General features: G+C 31.0%; 4 protein-coding genes across 7 annotated transcripts; 2 read left to right on the forward strand and 2 right to left on the reverse strand.

Moving 5' to 3' along the window:
* Positions 1 to 2,305: 2,305 nt before the first annotated feature.
* On the reverse strand, positions 2,306 to 5,332 carry LOC105132558 (aquaporin SIP1-2-like). Of its 3 annotated transcripts, none has more exons than XM_011036125.1 (3): positions 4,715 to 5,321; positions 3,854 to 4,126; positions 2,306 to 2,687 (listed from the first exon to the last, which is right to left on the reverse strand). In XM_011036125.1, exons 1-3 carry the CDS (start codon positions 5,009 to 5,011, stop codon positions 2,538 to 2,540), a joined length of 720 nt encoding a protein of 239 aa, XP_011034427.1. In that variant the 5' UTR covers positions 5,012 to 5,321; the 3' UTR covers positions 2,306 to 2,537. The 3 variants fall into 3 exon arrangements, with proteins under 3 accessions (XP_011034427.1, XP_011034429.1, XP_011034430.1); XM_011036127.1 differs by lacking the exon at positions 2,306 to 2,687 and adding an exon at positions 2,779 to 3,344 and having other exon boundaries at positions 4,715 to 5,332; XM_011036128.1 differs by lacking the exon at positions 2,306 to 2,687 and adding an exon at positions 2,779 to 3,327 and having other exon boundaries at positions 4,715 to 5,329.
* A 3,449-nt stretch (positions 5,333 to 8,781) lies between these two features.
* On the forward strand, positions 8,782 to 10,037 carry LOC105132559 (F-box protein At3g07870-like). The gene has a single exon (XM_011036129.1). It carries the CDS (start codon positions 8,811 to 8,813, stop codon positions 9,972 to 9,974), a length of 1,164 nt encoding a protein of 387 aa, XP_011034431.1. The 5' UTR covers positions 8,782 to 8,810; the 3' UTR covers positions 9,975 to 10,037.
* Positions 10,038 to 14,881: 4,844 nt separating this feature from the next.
* Positions 14,882 to 16,534, forward strand: LOC105132560 (syntaxin-related protein KNOLLE-like). Its single transcript, XM_011036130.1, has 2 exons — positions 14,882 to 15,083; positions 15,341 to 16,534. The coding sequence occupies exon 2, from the start codon at positions 15,367 to 15,369 to the stop codon at positions 16,306 to 16,308; it is 942 nt and encodes a 313-aa protein (XP_011034432.1). The 5' UTR covers positions 14,882 to 15,083; positions 15,341 to 15,366; the 3' UTR covers positions 16,309 to 16,534.
* Positions 16,535 to 16,898: 364 nt separating this feature from the next.
* On the reverse strand, positions 16,899 to 20,579 carry NPQ1 (non-photochemical quenching 1). 2 transcript variants are annotated; one of them, XM_011036131.1, is made up of 6 exons: positions 20,472 to 20,579; positions 19,475 to 19,800; positions 19,186 to 19,358; positions 18,424 to 18,520; positions 17,739 to 18,130; positions 16,899 to 17,568 (listed from the first exon to the last, which is right to left on the reverse strand). In XM_011036131.1, the coding sequence occupies exons 2-6, from the start codon at positions 19,769 to 19,771 to the stop codon at positions 17,067 to 17,069; spliced, it is 1,461 nt and encodes a 486-aa protein (XP_011034433.1). In that variant the 5' UTR covers positions 19,772 to 19,800; positions 20,472 to 20,579; the 3' UTR covers positions 16,899 to 17,066. The 2 variants fall into 2 exon arrangements, with proteins under 2 accessions (XP_011034433.1, XP_011034434.1); XM_011036132.1 differs by lacking the exon at positions 20,472 to 20,579 and adding an exon at positions 20,371 to 20,389.
* Between the last annotated feature and the right edge of the window lie 1,519 nt (positions 20,580 to 22,098).

Genomic DNA, 22,098 nt, shown 5'->3' on the forward strand with positions numbered 1-22,098 from the left:
CAATAAGTCCACAACTAAAGTTATGAGATGATGATAATACCATGAAAAATTTTATAAAGCCTGATTTTCAACAATTCAAATATTAAAAAAATAATGTTAGAAAAAACAAAGAAAAATCATAACATTATTAATGAATAGCTTTGGAGCCCGTGCTTTGCCGCGAGATTAGGCTATTTTTTTGTGAAAAAAATGATATTCAGGTGTCAAAATGAGATTAAAAAACAACATAAAAAAGAATCATGGCAAACTTGTAACCCCGATAATTAAGGCTGAGCCAACCCTAACCTATATTATGAGATTTAAATAATCCAATAAAAAATAAAAAAGATTATAAATCTTTTTTTTTTTTAAAAAATCATGTTAACTTTTCAAACTTGTAACCCAAGTCATTATACCTGAAGCACCTAATCTAGAAAAAACCATGAAATTTAATTCTCAATCAATCAAATATTAAATGATAAAATTAAAAAAATAATAATTTAATTATACAAAAGAATTAAAAAAATAGCAAATAAAAGAATGATGATCAAAATTAAAATACAAAATAATATTTAATTGAATGGTGGAATTAAAAAAATTAATTTAGAAAAAAAAAACAATAATAAAGATCAAAATTGACATAAAAATAAAAACAATGTTGTAATTAAAGGATGAAATTGGAAATAATAATAATATTTATAAAAGGGAAAAAAATAAATATAAATATAAAAATCAAAACAATAAGGATCAAATTGAAAAACATAATACAATCAATTTGAATTGAAGGATAAAATTAAAAAAACACTAAAACCTTTATAAAAGAGCTAAAAAATAGATATTTAAAGATTGAGAATTATTTTAAAAAATATAATATTTGATAAATTAAAATTGAAAATGAAATTTACAATATAATATTTGATAAATTAAAATTAAAAATGAAATTTACAAAAAAATCAAAGCCAAAAATTTATAAATTAAAAGAATAGAGATAATTAAAATACCAACAAGCAAGAGAGTAGTCAACGTGGGAGGAGAGAATTGCAGAAATTGATAAGGTATAGAACAATGCTTTTAATAATAGGATAAAAAGGTATTTTTGGATGTGGAGAAGTGTTAGATGTGTTGCTTAAAGAGCGGAGATGTCCTTCGCACCCATCTTTTTGTCTTTTTAGTAAAATATAAAATTATTTATGAGCTTAACTTTGTAATTAAAAAAAATAATATAAAAAGTTAAAAACACTCTTTGAACTTAGGCTTAAATTTTTTTATTTTAAGGATATTTTTAGGGTTTCATTATGCATTTTAATTGTTTACTATTTTTTTATATTTGTGCAAATACTAAAGTGCCCCTCAACTTAAATTATAATAGTTAAAAAACTATTGGGAAAATAAAAAAAATACTTCCTATACCAAATTTAATTTTTTATGTTTTCAAGGGTAGTTGTATTATTTTACTATGTAATTAAGATGAATAAATATTTATTTATTCCTGCTGTATTTGATAATGACAAAACCATGTGAAAAACTTCAATGTTCTTAAAAGCATATGTTAAGTGTTCTTAAAAGCATATGTTAAGTGTTTAGGATAGAGAATTAAAAACACCACTACACTATTTCAGTCAACAATTTATTTTGAATATGCATCTACACTGATTTCCCAAGGTAGTTTCTTTTAATACTGTTATGTGAAAACTTAAACAATGAATTCACCTCCTAAAAGTGAAATATGTTTAGTTTTATACTTAAAAAACAAATTAATAATAAATTCTATGAAAACATTTTAAAAATCAATAAATTCATTTTTATAATTTATTTTTTAATATATTTTGTATTTAATTAATTATGCCATCTATATTAAAAATAACAATTAATTAATTTTTCTTTTCATTTTCATTTTTTTAAAAATGTCTTTTATTTCTCACCTATAAAATATATTTTAATGGAGATATTACTTTTGTAAAGCGTCTTTATATTTTAAAATGAAATTATTATAATAAAGCTAAAATATAATTCTATATACTAGTAATTTTAATTATCATTACCATATATTAGTAATTTTAATTATCAAAAACATAATGAGATGCTATAAACCTTTTCAAAACCTTTTCTACGAATCAGAACATCTCAAAAGAATTAAAAATCATGAAACAAAAAAAAAGAAGTATAAATTTTTATTAATTCCTTGAAAGAATAGAAAGTAAAGAAAAAGGTTAAAATCTTTTCACCCGAAATCTCATCTTTTAATTTTTTTTATGCTATCCGAACCAAGAGCTCTTCCACAGGGAGTGATTTCTGCAGAAAGGAATGGCAAGAACAACACCACGACTTGGTCCAGGTCGTTGCAATCCAACTTAAAATAATCTTCCCTACCAATATCAAATTCCAAGATTGACAATGGCAAGAAGAAATGGCCAAAAATGGCTTTTGCTCCTTTAACTGAAGATAGTCCCAGCATGACTGATCAAATGAAATGGTAAGAGTTCTTATAGTAATCGACACCTCTCGACTTATCAAGCAATTCAAAACAACAATGAGCTGAGCTCATGAGCTATGTCATTTTAGGTTTTCTTCTGTTTTGGTGCTGGCGGAGGGAAGGCGACGCGGAACACCCAAGCAGCCAATATCGCTCCTATGAAGGGGCAGATCCAATATACATACAACTGCTCCCATGTGTTGTGCCATTTGTTTACATATGCCCACCCAAAGGCCTGTGCAGGAGACCAGTAAGGGATAAATTAATACGGTACACAGACTCGTCGTGCAGGAATTACGCCTCCATGGTCATGCAAGCAGGAAGACGATAAACATAAGAGAAAAATAAAGCACTCGTTAAAAAGAAAGAAAGATGAATGCTAGAAAACAAGATTCTAAAAGCCCTCAGTTCCCATCCGGCAAATATATCTGCTGATTCTAACCTCGTCAAATAACAAAAACAAGATGCCAGGTATGCCAGGTATCCGCTCTCTAAAAAGAAAATCTCGTAAGCATACGACAAAGTGACTAATGCCGCATCCTCGAGTGGTTTATGTAGACTAATCTGCATATCAGCAAGTGTGAACAGGTTGCTGAATTTCTCTCAAACTACTCTGATTACCTATCACATATATCCTGACAATATATACCAAAGAAAACTACCGACTTCTATATTTTCTATCCATTCTGATCTGGACTTCACCACCCTCCCCACATGGCGAGCTTCAGCTCTGCCCTGTTTCCACCTGTCTCCGTTGGTAGCAATAAGAGTTTAATACGGGTAATATCATCCACAGTATTGTTGATTTCTGCTCTAACTATTGACACTCACTGCATCTCCACCTGCTATCACATCGCATGCCTCCACAATACTTCCTATCAGAAATCAAAAGCTATTCACTACCTTTAATTACACATGTTTACATGCCATCACAGAGAGAGAAGAATGAGCCTAATGTTGCCCCTTAAAAATTACTATTTTGAGTTTTATTAATTTTAAAGCTATTAAATACTTAAAAAATTATTAATTTCAAAGTTCATAAAATTAATTAAAATATACACACCAAGTTATTTAAAAAAGAAGAAGGAAAGAGCCTGGACAGTACGAGACCTTGTTTCAATATGAGCCAGGTACCGTATTTGGTTTCCTAAGTAAGGCAATGCCAGAGAGATGCCTTAGGAGTACAATTCATGAAATAAAAACATAATTTATTTCCGTTGTTACATGGAGATTTACAATTTTAGGCATGCAAGAGATGTTTAGGAACTTGTGCTTTAAAATCTGAACTACGAGCACGAAAAGATAGGTTCTGACATAATTTGCAAGATTCAAAAGCACTACACATATCTTCCAGAAGAAAAGGCAACCTAAATTAAAGGCAAAGAAAGATGAGATACTCACAAATGCAGGATTCATGGAAGGACCAGTATAAGTAGAACCTGCGCTGACCAATGTTACAGTCACAGTGGCAAGAAACCATGCCTGCACCAGTGAGCTACGAGGGCCCTTGAGGATAATTACTAGAACCGCAAAAGTCATTAAAAAAGTCAAAACCCCCTCAGCAAGGCCTCCAGTTTGCAAGTCCACCTGCAAAGTAGGCCCCCCAAGCATGTGCTTGTACTGCACTGGCATCACCTCCAAGATAGCCAGTGCACCTCCAACAGACCCTGCTGCCTGTCAAGGAGACATTCAATTGTTAATATTTTGACAATTACCATTCAATCCTGTTTCGGAGTAGCTTTGGCATGATTAATTTGGTCATTTCCTTGGACAGAAAGGCTGTCAATTTTCTTTGGGAAGTAAATCATGGTTGTTCCTTTCAAAACTACGTTTCTTCCTTTTTGGAAAATGGATCGTTGTGGATCAACGTTCTTCCTTCAGAAAATTCAAGACACGCAAGCAACATTTACCAAACATTGTGCTTGTTATCAAGAAAGGTAATTGGAGAACTTGAAAGGTCCAAGAAAACTTAGGAAAGAAACATAAAAACAAAAGGGGAAGAAAAGGAGGGACCCTAGGAAAGTGAGATCCACTCAAATTCCATTATCTTGCTTTACAAAGAAAAAAAAGAAGTTAAGGACTTGAATAAAAATATATAAATCTTTAAAGTTGACCCTAATCAAAATTTGGCAACCAAACACAAAGAAATCAAATACCAGCGAAAACAACAACAAATGATCAACAAAAGAAAGACATGAATGCAATGATCAAGTATAATTCAGGTCAATTCAACCATGTTTGAAATGCTAATGATCTGTATACCTGAGCAGGAAATCTGAGGGCCATGGAGAAGAGACTATCTCCACCAACCCCAGCAGCATAAAAAGAAGCAGTACCAGTTGGATTAAAAGTGGCACCACCTAAGAATTCACCAAGAAAGTTAAACAAGAAAACAAAGGTGAAGATAAGAGAAGTATTAGCAAGCACAGGAGCCCAGACAAGGGTTTGAAGGCCAAGAGCAGTAACTATCAGGTTTGTAAACAAACCAAACATGGAAGACACAAACACCGACATGAAAGTGAACACTGCATCCCCAATAGCTGCCTTCACTGCCCCCATGACTGATCACAACAGCTTTTCGTTTCTGTTCTGATTCTTTGGATGATATCTACGAAAAGTACAGTTGCTGTCAGGTTCTGGTGGGGGTTGTCTTTTCTGTCTGGTCTGTGTCTACAACGATAGGAAAATTCAACAAATTTGGAAGTGGTGATTTACCTACCTAAGGAGAGGTGGTAGAGTGTTTTGTCGATAAATATAGCTGGGATTCCAAGTGTCTTACTGTTCATCAATCTCTCACCCAGATCTGTGGTGGGTGTATATATGGCGCCTCTTGTGTGGGTGGCATATCAGGACTTTATTTGATTGCTTCCATCTAATTTCTTCTTTTTCTTTGGAATGGATTTTTTTTAATTCTATCTAAATTAGAGTAATGCTTCCTATAGTTTACGAAATTGTAGATCATATCCCAAGAGAGGATTTATCTATCAATTTTTAATTTTAACCTGCTGTGGTAATATTGTTGTTCAAAAGAGAATTTTAATACGAAAAAAAGAGGGGAATGCTTTTAACGATGGTATGGGAATGAATGGAAGCTGGGCCTGCATATATGGTTATTTTTCATCAATTTTTGAAATTTTCAAATGGAAAAAACCAAAATATTAACAAAAACTATTTTATGCATTTTATAAAATAACTCAAAAATCCAATTTTCGAGTTGTTTTCTTTTAATTAGGAATAATTTTTTTATAAATAAAAACTCTACATTCAACATAAGAAAAATAAATAAAAATAAAACAGCATGCATATTTGTTTCATATATGCTATACATACGCTTTCTGCGAGCATATTGCTTGGAAACATGTAATAATAAGAACCCATTTGCCTATGTGTTGTGGACTGTCTGTGTGGTTCAAACTAAAAGGCAATATTGTGGATGTGGACCGCAGTTTAAAATTCAAACAAACACATAGTTAAACAGGTCATAAGACCAATTATATAAAGGAAATTTGAAGCATGCTTATGTGACATAATAATAATAATAATAATAATAATCCCAATCCATCACATTTAAAATAATAATAATAATAATAATATAGGAGCAATCATAATTTTTCCCCTAGTCTTTTAGGTAATGAACCAACAACTGTTTCCTTATTTCATTTGAATATAATAATATAGGAGCAATCATAATTTTTTCCCTAGTCTTTTAGGTAATGAATCAACAACTGTTTCCATTTGCTTTAAGAGAGAATTAATAAGATGTGTATTGTTAAGTGTGGTTGTTATATTTTTTAAATAATTTTTATATTAAAATATATGTTAATAATATTTTTTTATTTTTTAAAAATTATTTTTGACATCAGCATAATAAAATAATTTAAAAACACTAAAAACATATTAATTTAAAGTAAATAAAAAAATATTTTTTTTAAAACATAAAAATAATAAATAACAATAATTAAGGGTTAAGGGAGTGAATAAAAGATTGTTGCTAATACTCTCCAATTTTTTTTTTAAGTCTCCATTACGCGGAGTCCTTCTTAATCAACACAAAACACAAATTATACATTATGCATGCGTGTCTAATATTCAAGAAATTTTCCATTTTAAAACAAAGTATTTATTTGATTCAATAAAATTTTGGCCAAAATTTTCTTTTGCTTAGAGTCGTACCCAAAATTTAGTCTTGTTTTAAGATATACAAACTCAGCAACAACACAAATCACAATCGACTAATTGCGGGCAGGCCACTCAAACAAATGACAATTTATACTTAGTGTTATATATATATATATATATATATATATATCGAGTCAAAAAACAAGACACTCAATGAACCGGACAATAAATGTTTTGTTTTGTGTTCAACTATTATTAAACAGCACAAAACAATATGGTTCAAGGATAATAATAGTGTATGGTCTCATGTATTGTGTGTGTGTATATAATCTATTTTTAAAAAAACTTATTTTTAAAAATAATTAATTATTATATATTTATATAAATAAGATATATGAAATAAGTATATAGAGAGCTTTGGAAATGTGAATCAACCCGCATTTTCAAAAAACTCAATTTCTTTTTCTTTGTTAAAAATTAAAAATAAATTATGTTTTAGATTATTTTAATAAATTTTAAAAATATTTTTTAAAAAATAAAACAATATTGTTTTAATATATATTAAAATAAAAAATATTTTTAAAAACAATCACAACTCCACCTATAATCCAAAACAGTTTCTTATAGAAGATGGCTGGAGTGAGGGACAAAGTGATTAAAAATTCAGTAATTAATTTTAACTTACCCTTATTAGATTTGAGTGAATCTAGTTTGTCTTTCTGAGATTTCGATTGTTTCAATCTCTCCTTGAAGTTTCAATCAGGTATCCATATCCTCTTAATGTTAACCAGAGGAAGAAAAAATACTTTTTTTCTTTTCAGTTCCTAAACTTTTAAAATTAGATCAAATAGAACCCTTTTTTTTTACGAGATCAGATTTTCTATTTCAATTTAAAGGTCTAAATGATATTAAATATATATTTTTTATTAAAAAAATGTCAGATACAAAATTAAAATTTTTCTTTTTTCAATTGGTGTTTACATTAAGAACAGGAAAATTATAAAATAATTAGAAAATTAGAAAAAATAAATAAATTATAAAAACCACAGAAGATTAAAACCTTAAAACTAAAAAACCTAATATCTAAAAGAAAAAAACTGCAAAACTCTCATAGTATAATGAAAGAATAATCATCAACTAACAAATCAATAATATATTTAACACAATCAATTAATGTAGGCAGATAATATATTTAACACAATCAATTAATGTACAATCAATTAATGTAGGCACACAAACCTGATGAGTTCTTGACTCATCAAAGAAAAAAAACTTAATTTTGTTTTCTACCAAGCTGTCTAATTTATACTTAATCTTGGAATATAATTTTAGTTTGATGTGTATTCTAATATTTTTTATTATTTATATTTTGAACGATAAATAAAGTATACGAAATTATTTACAAACTTTTAATTAAAATTAGAAGATTTTATCTCATATATCAAATTATCCATAAAAAAATCTATTTGAGATCATACATGATCCGTTAATGAAAATCTAAAATATATCACACCAAGTTTTATAATAAAATGATAAATTTAAGGGGAAAAAATCAAATCACAAGAACCATATATATTTTTTTACTAAAAATACTATTTTTTTATATATTTTTATCCAGATATTCTCATACCTTTTTAAAAAATACAACTAGTTTAGTTCAGATTCCATGATTCCTCCTCTCCATAAATAAATATATTTTCTAACTCCAAAAACACCATCTTTGTGAGGTTTAATGCTCGCACCAAAAAGCTCTAAAAATCACTTTGTAATGTCTTATTGTATGTTATTTCATGTACAATATAACTTTAATGAATTAATATTCAATAAATTAATAATCTAAATTAAATAATAATTTTATTGGATCCCTTCCGCCCTGAAGTCAAGCTCAAACAGATGCATTCAGATCTAATATACTGTTTTCATTGTCTTTTTTTCACTTCATGAAGGATCTTATCTATATACGGACAGAACGGCGTTTTCACAGCCGGCCATTTCCTTGTCATATATGGGTTAAGACACTGTTTTTCATTGCTGTATAACTATAGTTAAAAAAAAAATAACATTTTTAACTTTAAATTAATTATTTTTAATATTGTTTAATTAAATACATTTAAAAAAATAAAAAATATTATTTAAATATATTTATAACCTAAAAACACTTTGAAAACCACGAGAAATGGAGATGGTAAAACAATAACCGACATCAAATGAATTAGACCAGATAGTACTGTTGAATGTTATGGAGAGTCTCCCACGAGAAATTGCTGGCGATATACTGTCAAGACTGCCTGTGACATCTTTAGTTAACGTAAAGTTTGTTTGCCGATCATGGCGCAAATTATTACAAGACAGTCTTCTTGTCTTTATGCTTTTTCTTCGCACCACAAAAAAGGATCCATGTCTAATCTTACACAGCGTCCATCCTATCAAACACTATGTTGCAGATTTTCCCTCGGATGATTCTAATCCTAACCAACTCTATGTTGCGGATTTCTCATCTGATGGAGACAGAATTGTGGTTGTCAAGAAAATCCGCGTACCGACCTTGCCTGAGTTCTATGTGACAGCTTCATGTAATGGTCTGCTATGCTTATGTGATTCATTACACAGCAGCAAACTCTTTATATACAATCCTTTCACAATGGATGTTTTGGCGCTCCCAGATTCTGCACAGTATCCGAATCAGCAGGTGGTTGTTGGATTTGGTTTTTCCTCCATGGAGAATTATTACAAAGTTGTTAAGATTGTATATTACAGCCATAGAGGAAGTATCCGTCCCTATGGAGGTAATCTCCCACAATCAAGCGTTGAAATTTTGAGCCTTCGCAGCCTCACCTGGAGAAGTTTAGGGGAGATTCCTTACCAAATCTTTGGCAAGCGGCCATCACAGGTTTTGGTCAATGGGAGACTAAATTGGGCAACTTGGCCCATATACCGGTGTAGTTCAGCTCGTTTGATTGTCTCGTTTGACCCATCAGAAGAGAAGTTTTACGAAGTTCCAAGGCCTGACTGTGGCAGCTTGGACAAATTTAATCATAATCTGGTGGTTCTAGGAGGTTGTCTTTCTGCATCTGTCTATAGAAAAGAAGGATATTTTGAGATCTGGGTTATGAAGGAATATAACGTGAAGGAATCTTGGATCAATCTATACAACATAGACATAATGGATCAATCCTTCGAGAACTCAGGGCTACACTTAAAACGTTCACATGCTCGAGTTATATGCCTTTTGAAGAACGGAGAGATCTTATTGGAGATGACAGTCACAAAAGCGCTGCTCAGTTTTGATCCAAAATCTAAAACCTTTAAGCATCTTGCATTTCATGGATTACCAAGATGGTATGAAACCCTTGTCCACTTGGGGAGTCTCCACTGGATCGACACACATGTGGTTGCTACTTGATGCAGGTGGAGCAATAAACAGACGTGTATGTCCATCTGCGGTCTGCCCCCTCCCTGCTTTTTTATCAGCTTGAAACCTTCTGGGTTCTGGCTCTGTTCAAGAATTGCTTTTTCTTTTTTTCAGTAAAATTGCCTAATTTTGAATTCCACTTTTCACAACACTACTTATCATGTTTGGCATATAATAGTGAAACCTTTGACTTCCAGCAAAATAAAGCAGAATTTTCATGATTCCTAAGTATAAGTGTAATCATCATCTTTCCAAAGAGCTAGCAAGATGAGATTGTATTGATTATTGAGAGCGGTTTCCTGCATGAATCGTGAGAAATAAAACTGGTTTCTACGGAATTGAGATGAGAACACAAGAGATGATCATGTTTGTAAATCTTAATTGATAATTTCAAATCAATGATTAGATTTTATCTTGAATTCAAATAAGTTCCTCATTGTACAATATTGTGATGAATCCAAATCTTAATTATGTTAGATTTAATATATCTAAACATGCTTCTAAGATAAATAATATTTAGATTTGATGTGGAAAAATAAATAAATTGAAAATATATCTCCTTATATTAATGATAACACTTACATAATGAATTATTTTTTTTAATCTAAAATCTAACGCATTTAAATTTTAATGGTGTATTTCTATAGATAAAAATTTATACAAAGTGTATATGAACTTAGGGATCAAAACTCTGTATTTATATAATAAGAGTGTTATTAAACTTCTAATTCTAATTGATATATAACTATGTTGCCATAAAATTAGAAAATATTAATATGAGAGTTGATTTATTTGATCAAATATTAAAGTTCTTAAAAAACTGAATCCCAAATGCAAACTCTAACAGCACTCTTCCACTTGGTTTATAAGTTTAACCTAATGTTTTAACTTAATCCCATTATTTATTTTTATTATGAAACAAATACATTAACTAGTGTTTAATGAATACTTTTTTTTCCATAACATGTTTTTTTGAGCTAAATATTTAATGTTGATATGTTTACTTTAACCACCATATTTATTGTTCTTAGCTATAAAAACAATAACTGAATTGTTGCAATATATTCTTAATAGCATAGAAATAAAATTCATGGTGATTCTAAGACTAAATATAAAACTCTTTAACTATACACCATCTGCACTAGTCTCAAAATATGAAACAAACTCAGATTTTATAATGATAGTAATAATTAAAGTCTATTTAGCACTTCTCTAAGATACAACTCCACTAGCCATTATAAAAATATACATTGATGTTAATTTGAATGAATCACACAACCAACAAAACTTGAATTTGAGTATTGGATTGCTTCTGGATTGTTTATTCATCTATGGTTTTTGGTTCCTTAAATGTACTTCATTAATTTATTTGCAGCTCTCTAATAATCTATACTTAGATTATTCTAATATCATCTCAACATTCAAATAACAAATATAATGTCAGGATTAATACAAACATGAGCATTCATCAAGCTTTCTATAACAAAAACATATAGAATATTATTTATTTATTTTTTTAAGACTATTTTCTGAGCATCGGTTCAAATTGAGCCTACCACCCTTTAGAAGAATAAGAAATGATTCAAATGTTTACATTTATCATGGTAAAATAAGAATTTTCTCCGGTTCAAAGAGAGGGGAAGTTCCTCCTACCTAATACCAATATGTTACGAAATACCAATTGTCAAGTAAATATTTTTTTGGTTAAATAATTAATGAGTGCATGACAACATAACTATCTACATCTATTATGTACTCTTGTTGTCTTCGAGCAGCAAAGTTTTTTTTCCCCCATCATGATAACGGGTTGAGAAGATTGATTATTAGTGACAATTGTTTTAGATTGCGATATTATTTTTGAAAAAAAGGAAAAGCCCTATCAAGTCCATATTTTACAATAAAACTGGTAAACTTAATTATTATAAATTCTATAAAACATACATAATTATCCAACACTTAATTTTTAATTGGATTTTGTTTATAAATAACAACCTTTTTAAAAAAAATAAATTATATAATAGATATTTTATTCAATAATAAGGAGGTTAACTTCCTCTATTAATTTTTTAAGTTTTCATAGTGGAGTTTTGTTTTCTTGATTTGATGTGAATAATATACAATTAAGATTATTAAAAAAATCTTGAGTTTTGATCACATTTTTTTATTTATTTACGTGGGGTGTCCGGGCCAGCTTACGCGCACTACGACTAATCCCCACTGCCCACTGAACATCCTGCAAGCCTAGTGAACAGGTAGGGCACCGCGGGGGTGACAGGCGTGCACGGTAAGGCTCGAATCCAGGTGCGAAGGAAAGGGACAAGCCCCTCCCACCGCTGGGTTAGAACCTTACTTGCTTTAATTTTAATTGATATATAACTTGATTTAAAAATATTTTTTTTATATGATGAAAACTGCAACTTCATTAACTATGGAGTCCAAATACACGCATCAATTTATATTGCAAATTACAATTATAATTAAAAAGGAACTAGAAAAATGAGGTGTTATTGTACATTTCCTCATAAAATACTATTTATAAGATTTTTTTTTTGGCTAAAAATGAGGTGTTATTGTACATTTCCTCGTAAAATACTATTTATAAGATTTTTTTTTGGCTTTTTTTTTTTTATAATTTATGTTTTTTTTCTAATTCAATTGTATCATTTTACATTAGGTTTATTGAGAATTAGATTTTATAATTTTTATAATTTGATTTTTATGATATTATTTCAGTCTCGTGACTTAGACCGCAAGTTTAATGAGTTAACTAGATTGACTCAAGTTTTTTGTTCCTTTACCTGATTATTTTTTTTTTAATTTTATTCTTCAATGTTTGATTGATTAAGAATTAGACTTCATGATTTATTTTAGTTTAATTTTTATGAGATTATTTCTATCTCATAACTCAAGTTACAGGTTTAATGGGTTAATTCAAGTTGACCCGATTTATTTTTTTGTATCCGTTTTTAATTAGTTTTTTTAATTTCAATTTTATTATTGAACATTAGTTTTATTAGGGATTGAGTTTCATAAGTATTTTCAATTTAACTTTTACGTGGTTAGAACAGTCTCATAACATGAACCATGAATTTAATGAATGAAATCAGTTATCTTAACTTTTTTTTCTCTTTCTCTAATTTTTTTTTTCAATTTCATCCTTAAACATTGGGTTGATTGGGGATTAAGTTTATGATTTGTTTAGGCTTGCATTCTATTACCTTATCGTTCTTAATTTTATCTTTTAACATTGAGTTAATTGAATTTACTTTCTGTAAGGTTATCATAGTCTCATAACTCGACATGCAGATTAATAAGTTAACTCGGGTTGATTCAAATTGATATAATATGTTGTTGTCTCAATATATATATATATATATATATATATATATATATATATATCATATTGAATATTTATTTTGAGTCAAACTATGATTTTATTGATTGTTCGGGTTGTTTTTGGATTTATCAAGTTAATCGGGTCATATCGGAACAATTCTCACATGATTGAAAATATTTTTTTCAGCTAGAAAAAACATTAGCAACATCTAGATATTTTTTTTATGTAATTTTTTTAATTCAACCAATAACATACCACGAACTAATAATCTAGTATATACTAAAAAGACTAGTTAAATCATTATAGCAATTAATAGTATCCTTTTTGTTTTTTCATTTTTGTCCTTTTTTTTTTTGCAATCTCCTATGCTAAAATTCAAGACTAGCTAGTCAAAATGTTAAGAAAACAAGAAAATTCATCAATAGAGAATAAAAGTGCAAAATAAGGAGAAATTGATCTCAAATTCACTAGAAAAGGTTCTCTTTGATTTCTTTTTTATTTTGCATTTCTTTTAGTTTAAAAAGTTGATAAATGACCATTTTTAAATGTCAAAACTCATATTTTTTTTGGTTTCAATAAATTTTTATGTGACAAGAAAAGATCAATAATGAGATTTTTTTTAAATCCGAGCATGCTTGAAAAAGCAAATCAAATTCAGGTTAGATATCATTTATCTTATTGATATTTTTTGGATGATTTTAGAATGTTTAATGGTTTTAAAGATTTTTATAGTGTTTTTAAATGTTTTTAAATAAAAATAGCTTGAAAAATGAATTTTGAGTCAAGATCCCACCTATTTTTTTAACAACAATAGTGGCTTGATTTTGGGAAGTAACAGAAGATGCATCATCTGCTATATATATATATATATATTATAGAAAAGCAAGGGCGGATGACATGTAATCACCCATTTAAAAAAAGAAAAATAGTAAAGATGTCTTAAATGCATGGCCTGTTACCTAGGCTCATGAGCACAAGTTTTTTCAAGATACTCAGGCATGTTGTGCCACCCAAATTTACGTGCTTGTCTATTTTTTTTTTCAAGATCATTCTTTAATATTTTTAAATTGAAATTTATATTTTATTTTATTTTTTATTAGTTTATTAACTTTCTAAAATTTGATTGATGTTAAATTTTATGAACATTTATTTTTTAATGTATAATTAAATAAAAATTAGTTTTATAAAACAATTATTAAATTAAGTTGAGTCTATAACCTAAATTGCAAGTTTGTTTGGTAGATTTATTAAAGGTGATTGGGGATTAGACTTAGAACCTGTTCCGACCTTTAATGCGGACCAGTTACTTAGAACCTGTTTAATACTTAGAATCTGTTTACCAACAAGGAAGAAAGGGATTAATTATATAATATTTTCAAATCCCTCCCCACCATCTCTTTCAAATTTTAATATCCGGTATATGGTCTCACCTGGTGGAAGAGTTGACCCTACATATTTAAATGTCCAGTACACAACGAGAGAGTATATAGCCGTTGGGGAGAGGCCAGTTCAACGGCTAGTTTATTTTGATCTCCTATTGGGGGATTTCTGCTTCCTTTTAAGCACCCTCTTTTGACTCAAATCCACAACAAAGCTGAGCTTGTGTTTCCATATCAAAATCCTAAGATCCAACAATAATCCAACAATAACCCTCCTTCCATTTTGAATCTCTCGTTTCCTCTTCTAATCCAACAATAACCCTCCTTCCATTTTGAATCTCTCCCTGAAGATTCAATTGTTGCTGTATTATCCATTTGAGAAAGGTAAGTTTTTTTTATCCATTAAGTGGTTGATTAGATTGTTATTTCTTTCTGAAATTAAAACTATTAGGGATCTTTTTGGTACGTAGACTTGATCTCAGATTCAACAAAGCTAACAATCATCCAATGCCAATGTCTTTGTTTTATGTTTTTTAATGTTTTGTATTGTTCAATCAACTAGGTCATCTTTCTCTTTGAAATTGTGGTAACTTCTTTACAATCTGATTCAAAATCTTTATGTCATGTGGGTATTTTTCCAGGTTTGTGAATTTTAAAACTTGTTAAGATGAATGACCTTATGACCAAATCCTTCATGAGCTATGTGGACCTAAAGAAAGAGGCCATGAAAGATCTTGAAGCTGGTCCTGACCCTGTTGTAGAAATGGCAAATGCATCAAACACCATGGAAAGCAACCTTGGTATGTTCCTTGAAGAAGCTGAGAATGTCAAGAAAGAAATGGGATCGATCCGTGAGATTCTTGACCAGCTGCAAGAAGCTAATGAAGAAAGCAAGACCTTACATAAACCCGAGGCCTTAAAATCACTACGAAACAAAATAAACACAGGTATTGTTACTGTCCAGAAAAAGGCCAGAAGTATTAAATCCCAGCTTGAAGAAATGGACAGAGCAAATGCTGCTAATAGGCGCCTCTCAGGGTATAAGGAAGGAACTCCGATTTATAGAACAAGGATTGCCGTTACTAATGGCTTGCGCAAGAAATTGAAGGAGCTGATGATGGATTTTCAAGGTCTAAGGCAAAAAATGATGACGGAGTACAAAGATACTGTTGGTAGGAGGTATTTCACTGTTACTGGAGAGTATCCAGATGAGGAAGTCATTGATAAGATCATCTCTGATGGTAGTGGGGGTGAAGAGTTCTTGAAACGTGCAATTCAGGAGCATGGGAAAGGGAAGGTTTTGGAGACTGTGGTGGAAATTCAGGATAGACACGATGCTGCCAAAGAGATTGAGAAGAGCTTGTTGGAGCTGCACCAGGTGTTTTTGGACATGGCAGTGATGGTGGAGGCGCAGGGGGAGCAGATGGATGATATTGAGCACCATGTGTTGAATGCTAGCCACTATGTGAAGGATGGTACTAAAGAGCTCAAGAGTGCTAAGGGTTACCAGAAGAGCAGCAGGAAGTGGATGTGCATTGGGATCATTCTTCTTTTGATACTCATTCTAGTGATTGTTATACCTATTGCTACTAGCTTTAGTCAATCTTGAATTGGAGTCTCATGGAGGATTTAATGACCTGTTATTCCTTCTGGTTGCTTGCTTAACTTAGGAGGGTGGGGTGTGCGTGCGTCCTTATTTTGGGACTGGTTAAGTGGATGGTTTGGTTGTCTCTGGTCATTGTTTTTCTCTTCTGAAGTAATGATAGTATTTAATGTTGTGATGTAAACTGCAAAGTTCTGATATAAATTTGAAAAACAATTGTTTTTATTCTTCATGCTTTCGTTGTTCCAATCCTGAAAACTTTAGTTATATTCAGACAGTTCAGTTAGAAAAGGTATCATCACTTTTAGGGAACGAAATGCACGGATGGGAAAGACTTAAAAACTTGGAAGCATGAAACAACAACCATATCACAGCTAATATGGTAACTTGGAAGCATGAAACAACAACCATATTAGCTGAAAACTTGGTACAGCGGTTTGACAAAGAAAAACTTAAGCTTGATCACGTTTTTGGATCCATCATCCTTGGTTACCTAACGTGTAGATATGTTTTCGGAGCAACACATGACCCAATGCGGAGGCATCTGGGTCGTGGTACAAACAAATGGAAAAAACAAGACGCTAGCAGAAACAGAAGGAACAAAAAAAGGAAATCAAGATTTCCTTCTCTGGGAGAATCAGAGAAAGTGTAGACATAATTTTGGCTATACATTTCTCAAAGAATAAAAGGCATGAATATTTTTTTGTTTTAAATAAGAATCTATCAATATATGGTCTAACCAATATGTCCTTGGAAGATGAATTCTATCTTAATTTCCTTATAGGCAGTGCTCGTCCAAAGAGTTTCTCCACCTCACCTGCTTCCATTCTCAGATCATTTAATAGATCCATCTCTTCTTTACTTAATTCTCTTAAGAAATTTTCCTCGTCTTTTTGGATTTCTTTCAATCCTTCTGTCAATCTCTGGAACAAGCTCAACTCAGTCTTCCCTACCTTCTCTACCTTCTCTTCTATTTCTTCAACCTCCTTTATAATAGTCTTCTCCCCTTCCTCTACAGTCTTCTCCAGTCTCTCTACGAGGGGAGGCTCAGGCCCGCAAGTATTATCTGTTCTGATGAATTTGCTAAAGTCTCTTCCTACGCTTTTTGCTGCCTTATCAAGTTCAGGCACAATGCTTTCTGGTAGAACTGCACTTCTTGTGTACACAACTGCACCACCATATCCATCCCATGCATCATTTCTGCCTCGGTAGTACACAAATACATAATCATCTTGTTTATTTTCTATCTTCGATGATAAAATATACCTGGAGAAATAATTATGATAAACAGTAATTATTAATTAATCTAGTTTCTGATGCTTAATGATGGAGTAAGCATTATGTTTTTTCAGGAAGTACCTCCAATGGTTTAGCTTGAATCCATAATGAGATCAACAAAAACGACATAAGGAAGTAGAACGGGAAGAAGCAATTACCAGTCATCTTGATAGTGAAGATACTCATTGTCGTGATTGTAGAGTATTCCAGGATGCACTGGATCTTGCACAAACTTCTGCACAGCTGATCGAGTGAAAAAGCCAGTATCTGGAGTTTTTATCCTCCATGACAAGTTTCCAACAAGCTTGTTGGATTCTGTATGGAATTCATGCAATTGGCAGTCAAAAATATCGAAAGTAGGATTTAGGCCACTAGTGATGAACCACTTCCCACTGAAATCTGCCATGTTAAAGTTCTCGACAAGAACAGCAGGATCAGGGACAGGGAATTCCCCAACATCAGACTTCCGAGGTACACATTTCTTTCGTGAAACAGCACACTCATTGAATTCATCGACAACACTGTTTTCAAATAGGTCACCACATTTGATCTGCAAAATATAAAAAAAGGAGGGTTACTCAATGAATACTATAGTTTACCTCACCGTGTACAAGGTAGAACCATGTTTTTAAACAACCAATTACTTCAAAAGCTTAAGCTGACAGAGAGGTTTGTTTGTTCTAAAATTATGTCACCCCTTGCCTGTGCTGCATTGTATACAGGGCCCGCAGGCCAGGTGCACTGTTTCCTTTAAGAGCTTATGCTGTTAGTGAGGATTCTGCTTAAACATATTCTTTCTGCAGTTGTATCTGTGAGCATGTTAAGAGAATGAACAGAACTTGCCTGGCATTCAGTCTCATCAGGCCGGTTATTGCATGTCTGGAGGCAAGCAACATTAGCTGCACAAGATGGGTTTGCAATACACTTTGCCAATTCTAGCCTGACAATAACAAGCTGGTCAGTAGAAGTCAATGATGAAATATCCAAATGAAATTGTAGGTTAAATGGAAGGAAATCTCTATGCTACCAAGACTTTCAGCAACTAATTCCCACCAATACCACACCATCTCGATATCAAATCTCACTCCTTTTCCAGCATAAAATGCTAACCTAAACCCATTCCTATACTAGCGTATCTTCTAGATTGCATAACACTAGGCCATCATAAACCACATACAGACAGATTACTGAAATATATACTACATAAAATGTTAAATCAGGTTTTAAGGATATTTTACAATGAAATGTTAGATAGAATTAACTTCTATTAGATTTATGCTATGCACTGTTCTCTAACACTTCATGGTGTCTGTTATTTGACCTACTCTGCAATCCAAACTACTCAAAAGAAGTTTTTTTACCACTAGTTCTGTTTCTTTAGTTAGAAGCTCTGATTTGACCAACAAAATAACAGTTAGGGAAATCCCGAGCACATAGGAAAATAGCTTGAGGTAAACATTCTAAATTAGTAAAGTTAGCTACATTGATATGTTGGCCAGCAGTGCAGTGGACCCATTGGTTACCATTGAATTTAACTCAGCAAGAAATTACATGATATGATCCTAATTACCAATTCCAAAAAATCTTTTAACCGATTTGGATTACCTGCACTCCTTCAATAAGCAGGTACAAGTTTTGAGAGCATCAACGGCATCAGCTGATGGAATGACCAGTAAGGCACATAGTAGTATGCCAGCCAGTTTCAAGCACTCCAAGTTGTTTCTTTCTTTCAGGGCATTTGTCACACTCAATACCACAAAATTAAGTCTTTCTGTTGCCTTAAAGACAAATCCCAGGCAAAAATTAAACAAAACATAGGTCAGAAATGAAATGATTTTTAATTAACTTTCTCCACATTGAAAACAAAATATGCTAACATCATTCAGGAGTTTACCTTGGGCATACTTCTACTACTAGAGCTACACAAAGAAGAAAATTTCTTTGTCCAGTCTGAGAGCTGATTTGAACATCTTATCACCCCCCCATAGTGATGTCTATGAGACCTTATCGACTGAGTGTATCTCAACTTTCTGCTATTTGGCCAAAATTTAAACAAAACTGCCCCATGGAAATGAAGCCTCTGTCGCCTATGAAACCTGCCATCACTTGTAAGTCCTGAATTGGCAACGGAAGAACTGCTGATAATATATTGTTCTTGGGACAAACAAAATGGGTTTGCCGCCACTGCCATCCTTCAGTCTTTGTAATTTCAATTTCAATCTGAGAATGATCAAGTTGTATTATTCATGCACTATTATTCTTTCTACATTTTTGGACCAACTAGGAGTCACAATAACGAAAGTCATCAATTTGTTCCTTCAATTCGAATTCAATATAATATCGAAGAACCATTCAACTCAATAACTTAAATCTGTTAGATGAAGGCCAAAGATAAGTCTTTTATGTTTTAACACATATCACCCAACATAAGTGACCCTAAAGAGAAAATCTTGATTTTCCTATAAAGCATGTAAATTATGACAAAACCCATTATAGTATTGGCAGAAACATGCATGAATAATTCATCAATAAATCCAAGATTGGTGTGCTATGGCCTCGGTCTAGGCCTCTAGGATTAGACACAGCATTAGCTTACATATGCACTGGCCACCTCCTCAAGTTAAACTTAGAAAAACACAGAAAGCAAAACTCTCCACAGCTGTAACTTTTCAATTACTAAAGAAAACATTGTTTACTAAACGAAGAATATAAAAGAAGCATTTACAAAATTAGCAATAAATATTTACTTGAATTGACAGAAGAATACAAGCATGAATATCAAATATCAACCTAAGTTAGCAGATAGAAAATGAGCATTACAAGGGGCTCTTAAGGCTACAAAACTTAAAACACAGAGAGAAATGGAGGGAGAGAGAGATAAATGGGCTGACCTTGAGCAAGAGGTGGAGCTTTTCATGGCAGCTAAGAAAGTGGATGCAGATGGACAAAACTGCTAAAAGAGAGCGCGGGGGGTCTCGGAAGGCAGCGAACTTGGATAAGACATTGTGTGGACTCTAGGCTTGTAACGTATTCTTTTTCTTTTTCCTTTTCTTCTAATTTTTATTGTCAGTTGAGTTACTACTTGTGATAAACATTTAGTAAATTAATTAATAAAAATATGAAATAAAACATCCAACACATCAAAAACATTTTACGCATTTGTGAAAAATATATATATATAAAAAATAAAAGCATAGGACTTTATTAGTAAAAATAAAGAGAACATTGAAGAAGATACTAGGCAGTTATGTTAGCAATTTCAGTGAAAGAAAAATAAAACCTTTATCCACAAATTTATGAAGTGTTAAAAGTGAAAATAGATTCATTTTTCCATCCTTCTTTACTTTAAGCTTGTTTTAGAGTAGGATATGAGTTATTTTTTAAAATATTTTTATTTAAAAATATATTAAAATAAATATTTTTTATATTGACAATAATTAAAAAAAAACTATTGCAATGCATGGTTAGATTGTAATGCTAAACAATACCTTTGTGAAAACTTAGCTTGGTTGATTATAAACAAATTTAGAAAATAGAAGATATTTATCTGATTATATTTACTAAATTTATTTATTAAAATAAATTTTTTATTTAACTAAATAATAATAGAAATAAAAACATGAATTAAATTGATCAAATATGAAAAAACATTGTGCAATGCCGCACATATTAGAATTAAATTGATCAAATATGAAAAAACATTATGCAATGCCGCACATATTAGAAATATTACTTGAAAGTAATTTTTTTATTTTTGAAAATAAAATTTATCTATACAAAAGATAAAAAAAATTATAAATGAATCATAAAAACTCTTCAAAATTTAAATGCATAATCAAAAAATAATTGTCATTTAAAAGATGTTGTCTAAATAAAATGAAAGAGAGAAATGATATTAATCTAAATATAAATAAAAAAATTAGAGAAAAATATAATGATATTAATCTAAATATAAATAAAAAAAAATTAGAGAAAAATATAAAAAAACATTAATTTTAAAAAATATTTAGAAAAAAATATTTTAGAAAAAAAAAACAAAAGTCAAGTATTACAAAGCTTGACAAGTCAGGCCAGCTCGTCTAACCCAACTTGTCAAGGCCCATGTGAGGGCTTGCTCTGGCAAGTTTGTATGACTGGGCTCTTATTTTTTTGTTGTTGCAATAGGTTGAAAAAAAAATAGATGATACATTGTCTAATTTGCCTAGATTTCGGCCAAGGCCCATGTGAGGGCTTGCTCTGGCAAGCTTGTATGACTGGGCTCTTATTTTTTTATTGTTGCAATAGGTTGAAAAAAAATTAGATGACACATTGTCTAATTTGCCTAGATTTCGGCGACCATAGTGGCTGAAAAATTAGAGTTTAGGTTTTTTTTATCCTAAAATTAGTTTTCAACCCATTTTTTTTTTGTTATCAAACTATGATAAGCCTATCCATTACTTAAAAAAACCAATAAATCATCTCAAAAAAACCAAAACCAACCTAAAATTAAAAATCAAATCGATCTCATATTTGTTTTTT

Source organism: Populus euphratica, unplaced genomic scaffold (assembly GCF_000495115.2).
Source record: "Populus euphratica unplaced genomic scaffold, PopEup_1.0 scaffold27.1, whole genome shotgun sequence".
In the NCBI taxonomy this organism is placed as follows: domain Eukaryota; kingdom Viridiplantae; phylum Streptophyta; class Magnoliopsida; order Malpighiales; family Salicaceae; genus Populus; species Populus euphratica.